Genomic DNA, 7,164 nt, shown 5'->3' on the forward strand with positions numbered 1-7,164 from the left:
CTACTGTCAGCCCTGGGAAACTCCAGGAACCTGCACACTTCCTCGTCAGGTCTTAGGAGATGTGGTTTTAGTCTGAGGGGGACAGCCTTATATTAACTCCGGAGAGGTGGCATATGCCCTATTGGATGCAAAGTTAGTGGTACTTCTGGTCATAAATTCATACCACTACCTTCCTCAGAACAGAAGGGGCTCTCCAGAGCCTACCACTAGCTGTCTGCTCTGAGCCTGAGACTCTTGTGTTGGGTTGGCTGGCTGTACCCTGAGGAGGATTCTCACTTCCTCCATCATGTTCCTTGGGGGCACAGAAACCAAGATGACAGGAGACCTCTAAGCCCTTTGACACTGTGGTCAAGAAAAGTCCATTGGCAACAGCTTCCATCAGAGCCTCTAGAGTTGAGTTTAAGAACTGACGACACTCACTTCTTCCTCTCTCTCTTAGGCAGTGACTCTGCATTGAGCACCCTCCTCTGCTCACTCCTGACTACTGCCACCAGCCAGACACAACATGCCTAAGGATCAGGAAAGTCCACAATGCAGACAGGATCAGCCCATTGAGACCCAGAGTGAGACCCAGGGCCTGGAAAATGCCCAGGTGTCCAAGGCTGTGGAGGAGACCTCTCCTTCCTCCCCCAATCCTTTAATGCCAGACCACCTGATGGAGGCTCCTGCTGCCAAGATGCTGAGCACTCCTGAGGGTCCTCAGGGTTTCTGCTCCCCTGCCAGTGCTGTCGCAGCCACCTCATCAAGCATACCTGATGAGAGCTCTAGTAGTGAAGAAGAGGAAAAGAGTCCAAGCACCTCACAAGCTACGGCAGCCCCCGAAAATATGCCCACTGATGCTCTCAATGAGAAAGTGGCTCTTTTGGTGAATTTCATGCTGCTCAAATATCAAATGAAAGAGCCAATAACAAAGGCAGAGATGTTGAAGGTTGTCATGCAAGATGATGAAGACCACTTTCCTGAGATCCTCCTGAGAGCCTCTGACCGCATGGAAATAGTCTTCGGCCTTGATGTGAAGGAAGTAGACCCCATCAGCTACCGCTATGGCCTCTTCATCAAGCTGGGCCTCACCTATGATGGGATGCTGAGTGTTGAAGAGGGTGTGCCCAAGACCGGCCTCCTGATCCTGATCCTGGGTGCGATCTTCATGAAGGGCAACCGTGCCACTGAAGAGGAAGTCTGGGAAATGCTGAATGTGATGGGGGTATATCCCGGGAGGAAGCACTTCATCTTTGGAGAGCCCAGGGAGTTCTTCACCAAAGAGTTGGTGAAGGAAAACTACCTGGAGTACCGCCAGGTGCCCAACAGTGATCCTGCACAGTATGAATTCCTGTGGGGCCCAAGAGCCCATGCTGAAACCAGAAAGATGAAAGTCCTGGAGTTTGTGGCCAAGGTTCATGGAACTGACCCAAGTTCTTTCCCTTCTCAGTATGAGGAGGCTCTGCGAGATGAAGAAGAAAGAGCTCAAGCGAGAATTTCAGTTAGGGCTGGCTCTACTTCCATGGCCACTGAGAGCTCCAGTGCCACGTCTGGCAGCTTCTCCCAAACCTAGTGAAGTCAGGGATAGATTCCTCATCCCTTTGAAGAGGGCAGTTAGTGTTCAAGGAATGTAGGCCCAGGGTGGAGCTGGGCATACATCTGTATGTTCCTATTCTGTATGTGTAACTTCACCATTTCTTCTTGTATTTTTGATTACTGTGCTATGCAAATATTATTTCTTTTATAGAGCTTTAATTATCTTCAAATTCTTCATGTCTTAAGTGATTTTGATCACACATCTAATGCTGTTCATGAGGTTCAATAGTAAGAGCTCCTCTTCTCTAAAACACATTGTAAAACCATCCATTTTATTTTGTGATCTGGAGTAAGATAACATGGCATTTTTATAGGCATTTCCTCTGAAATATGGAGGAATTTGGCTTTAAAATAGTTGGGATCAACTGTGAGAGCTAGAACTTAAAAGATCTAAAATATATTCAGTTCTTGTTTATTATCTTTTTAGTCTTTTTTTTCTGTAAAATTCACTGATATTTGCATCCATGTGCTTAGCTCGTTCCATAGTGTATGAGAAATAAATCTTAATAAATTTTATCCCATGCTTACTGGTTTATTTATTCTCCAAACTTTCATTGAACACCCACTGTTTTCAAAGCACTTCAGTAATACCAGGTATGCTAGGGTTAATAAGACTGTGGACCTACTCGTAGAATTTTAACATAGGGCTATATCTTACAGGAATAGCAATAGGATCTTCTAATTCCTAAAGGACAAGTAAAAAGAAGGTGTAATTAAATTGAGATGGGCACTCTGCATGAGTCAGTCTTGCAAGTGTTTATGCCTTGAAGCATGGCAATTGCTGGCTTTTGAAAACTTCAAGTCTTTCAGTGGAAGTTAATTTTACATTAAGGTAGATGGTGGGCCAGGTGAGGCTGAGGAGGTGATGAGTAGAGACCAGACCCTCAAATGGTGTGTTTCAGCATTGAAACCCAGAAGCATATAGTGGAAAACTGTTATCTGTTCATTTGGGGTCACGGGTAACCAGAGCAATATTTTCACCTGTGAGAGGGATGGAAGGTATCTTTTTCTTGTCTCAATGCAGTTGAACACAGTGCACAAACAATTTCATACACAACATCTTTAAGGAGTTTATGAGAAATAAGGATGATATTCTCTTGAGATTAAATATCTAGAATCCATGTGGGGTAGTCCACCATGGCTTAGGAAAGCCAGTGCCCACTTCATCCAAGGAAAATTTAAATAGGTTATCCTCAGTGTAATTTGGCAAACAATAAGCAAGATCTAAATTTTTAATATCAGTTAAATGAATGAAATATTACTAAAAAATAATTTGAAGTTTATATGTTCATTATAGCTTCCTTAAAACATTATAGCTTCCCTGTAACATTATAGCTTCCTTAAAACAATCTAAAGTAAAGGTAAAGTAAGAATGAGTAAATTTAGTTGATGCTAAAAGTAAAAATATTAGATGTTATACATGAAAAAGGAAATAGCACTTTGCGAGGCAATAGCATCAGATGCTAGGATGCTAAATGTCAAAAAGTTTTCCATTTCTGGATAATTCCCTAATAAGTAATGTTAATAAGCACTAAATATCCCACAGGTAATCTAAACATTGAGCTTGAGTGTAAATGATTGGCTTTCAATGACTGGAGTGTCCTGATATATATCCTGATGATCATTAAGAACGAAAAATGTTTTTATAAAGTGCCTGAGGTTGGCTGGTCATATTTATTATCTGATGAATGATTTAAAATATTTAAATCATCAGGGTCTTAGTAAACTAGAAATATACAAAGAAAGATCAATTAGGTTAACCAAAAGATGTAATTTATGATTTATTTTATAAATATAAATACCAAATATAATACATTCCCTGAGTAATTTAAACTGTCATGTAGGCTTGTTTTATTTGGATGGCATTTATAACATAACCCCATGTACTTAACATTGGTTATGTTCATAGATTCTCATTACTACAAGTAATTCATCTTCACGAGAAGATGCAAAAATAGTACAGAAGGTTCTCATGTAACTTTCACTCAATTTCTCCCATTGATAATATCTCATATAACTATATAGGACCATATCAAAACCAGAATACTGACATTGGTAAAATGTATTTGTTTGTATCTATGCCATTTTATCACATATGTACATTTGTGGTGACCACTGCTACAATCACATTCAGAATGATTCCTTTGTGCTACCCCTTAATATTGACACCTACCTTGTCCTCCCAACCATGCCTAATAATATAGGCCAACCACTGATTTGTTCTCCATTTGCATAATTTTAACATTTTGAGACTTTTATGTAAATAGAATCATATAGTATGTGAACTTTTGAGATTGATTTTTTTTTTCACTCACCAGCATGGCCTTGAGATCTGTCCAAGTTGTTGCAAGTATCAATAACTAGTTCCTTTTCATTCCATGGTATTAATGTCCCACAGTTTGCATAAACACTTACCTATGGTAACACATCTTGGCTGTTTCCAGTCTTTGGCTATTATAAACAAAGCTGCCTTGAATAATTGTATACAGGTCTTTTTGGATATAAGTTTTTATTTTCTGGGATAAATGTCCAGAAGTATAATTACTAGGTCATGCAATCAGTGCAAGTTTAGTTTTTTTGGTTTATTTTTAATTTTCCAACTATTTTCCAAAGTTTCTGTGCCATTTTATATTCCCACCAGAACATAAGATTGATCCAGATTCTCTCTATCACTGACTACATTTGGTTTTGCTACTCTTGTTTTTTGTTTTAGTTGTTCTATTAGGTTTATAATAATATCTCATCATAATCTTTAATTTGCATTTCCCTGATACCTAGTAAAGTTGAACTTCTTTCTATTTGCTTATTTGCTATCTGTAAATCCTCTTCTGTGAGAAGGCCTATGGCGTCTTATGCCCATTTCCTACTTAAATTGTTTGCTTTTTAACTGTTGAGTTTCAGAGTTCTTTAGCTAGTCTAGATATGAACATTTTATCAAGTATGTGATATATAAGTATTTTCTCACAGTCAATGGCTTGCATTTTCATTCTCTTGAGAGGTTTATTCACAGATATATTTTGATGAATTCTAATTTATCGATGTTTTCTTTTAAGATTGTCCTTTGTTGTAAGGTCTAAGAATTCTTCATCAAACCCTAAATGCCCAACGTTTTCTCTTATATTTTATTTAAAAAGTTTTATAGTTTTCAATTTTACCTGGAAACTTATGTTCCATTTGAATTTATTTTTGTACAAGCTGTTAGCTTTAGCTCAACTTTCAATTGCTCCAGCACTATTTGTCATAAAATCAATCCTTTCTCCACTAAATTGCCTTTGCAACTGTCTTGAAAATCTGTTGTCCATAATTATGTGAGGGTATTCCTATGGTGTCTATTCCATTCTATTCATCCATGTGTCCATCCAGCATCCAATATCTCAGTCCTGATTATTTTAGCTAAATAATAAGTCTCAGAATCCGGTAAAGTGATTCTCCCACTTTATTCTCCTTTCAAAAATATCCTTACCTATATGTAACCTAAACTTTTGCAACCCCATAATATTCTGAAATTTACAAAAAAAGTTAAAGGGATTAGGGGATAAGGGAAGGAATATCTGTGGCATGATGATTACGCAAATAAATGGAATTTTCAGTGGTCTCAGCAAATTTTTGTTTCAGTTATAAGGTAAATGTTTGTTTATTAAGGTAAACTATTGTAACTATTTTCAAAAGTTTAATAAAAGTTTATTTTTGAACAGAAAATTTTAAAAAATAAAATCCTGTTATTTAAATAAAAAAAAATATCCTTAGCTATTCTAGTTCCTTTGTCTTTCCATATAAATTTTAAGATATAGTTATCTCTACTCAGAAAAAACTATTGCTAAGATTTTGTTAGAAATTGTGTTAAATTTATTTATCAATCTGAGGAGAATTGATATGATTACTATGTTGAATCTTTTAATCCATAAACATGTTATATCTCCCCCTTTATTTAGATATTCTTTTAGTTCTTTCATTATTATTTTTTACTTTTCAGCATGTAAATTCCATATAGGTTTTATGAAATGTATACCTACATATTTCAGGGATTTTTCAAGTGAGTATCAACATTATTACATTGATAATTTTATTTCCCATGTATTTGTTACAAAATACAATTGATATTTGCATTTTTGCATGATGTTTGCATTTTTGCAACTGATTTTTGCATGTTTATCTTATAACCTGCAACAGTGTGGCACCCACTTTAGATCTAGGAGTTGTTTTGTAGAACCCCTGGGATTTTTTTTTTTTTTTTGGGACAATCATGATATCTTCTAAGAGGGACAATATTCTTTATGCATATATTATCTCTCTGTCTTTTATTTCCTTTCTTGCCTTATTGTGTTGGCTGGACATTCTACCTCTATGTAAAATAGCAGCGATGAGAGTGAGTGTCCTTGCCTTCACCTAATTTTAAGAAGTCAGTTTGTCTTTCACAGAAATGTTGTATTTTTATTTTAATTGAATTCAATGTATTTTTTTTCTTTCTTTTGAAATTTTCTCTTTGAATCATGGACTATTTAGAAGTGTGTTTTTAGTTTCCAAATATTTGCACTTTTCTTTTTTTCTTTCTGTTATCAATTGCAATATTGATTCCATTATTATCAGAGAACTCACTGTGTATTATTGTAACTGTTTTCAATTTGTTGAGGTTTGTTTTGTTAACTATTACAGAATATGGTTTATGTTGGTATATGTCAAAGGAAATCTTGAAAAAAATGTACATTCTCCTGTTGTTTAGAGTGCTCTATACATTTTGATTAATTTTTACTGGTTGACAGTTCTTCTATATCCTTCTTGATTTTGTACTTGGTTGTTCTATTATTTGTTGCAAGAAAAACATGTTGAACACACGAAACATAATTATGGATTTGTCTCTTTCTCCTTTATATCCTATCAGTATTTGTTTCACACATTTTTCAACTCTGTTGTTTGGTAAATTCACAATGAATATTGCAAAATATCTTCTTGGTGGGTCAACTCTAAAATTTGCAATAAATAATGCAGCCTTGTCAATGCATTGACTTTTGCCTAGTAAAACTCATGTCATATGTTGAAGTAGAAGAATTGCAAACTAATAAAGCTGTGTTATGTATTCTTGATGGAGTTATTGTTTATAACTATATATAATATTCCCCTCTGCCACTAACAATTTTCTTTGCTCTGATCATTTGGATTATCTGATATTAAAGAGCAAATACACTTTTTTTTTGGATTACCATATTAGTTTCCTATTTCTGTGATCAAATACCACAAATTTAGCAGATTAAAACAAAGTTGTTATCTTACACTTCCCTTAGGTCATAAGTTCAACACGGATCTTCCCAGACCACAATCAAGGTATCAACAGGGTAGCATTGCTTACTGCAACTTCTGAGGAACTACATTCGGCCATCAACCTGGATAAGCTTGTGTTATATAATAATGATTTGTAATCCTATATAAATCAAAATGGAGTCACTTATTTATGATAAGTGACTCAGCCTACAGTGAAATTGCTGACTCTTCAAAGTGATAAGCATACATGTATGGTAGACTTAGGTGGTAAGATGACACCCCCTGTGGCAAGGCACCCAGGAGGCTTGACAAGAAAGTGAAGCTGAAAGGCAG

The 7,164-nt window shown here is 36.1% G+C and overlaps 1 protein-coding gene across 1 annotated transcript; it reads left to right on the forward strand.

Annotated features, from left to right (window-relative positions):
- Positions 1-447: 447 nt before the first annotated feature.
- On the forward strand, positions 448-1,552 carry LOC105855576 (melanoma-associated antigen B16-like). Its single transcript, XM_012736649.3, has one exon. The coding sequence runs from the start codon at positions 506-508 to the stop codon at positions 1,550-1,552; it is 1,047 nt and encodes a 348-aa protein (XP_012592103.1). The 5' UTR covers positions 448-505.
- Positions 1,553-7,164: the final 5,612 nt, after the last annotated feature.

The sequence above is a fragment of the Microcebus murinus genome, chromosome X, assembly GCF_040939455.1.
Source record: "Microcebus murinus isolate Inina chromosome X, M.murinus_Inina_mat1.0, whole genome shotgun sequence".
Lineage (NCBI taxonomy): Eukaryota > Metazoa > Chordata > Mammalia > Primates > Cheirogaleidae > Microcebus > Microcebus murinus.

What these genes read in the sequence shown, in the direction of transcription:
- LOC105855576 (XM_012736649.3), top strand. Translation starts at nt 506, where the DNA reads ATGCCTAAGGATCAGGAAAGTCCACAATGCAGACAGGATCAGCCCATT.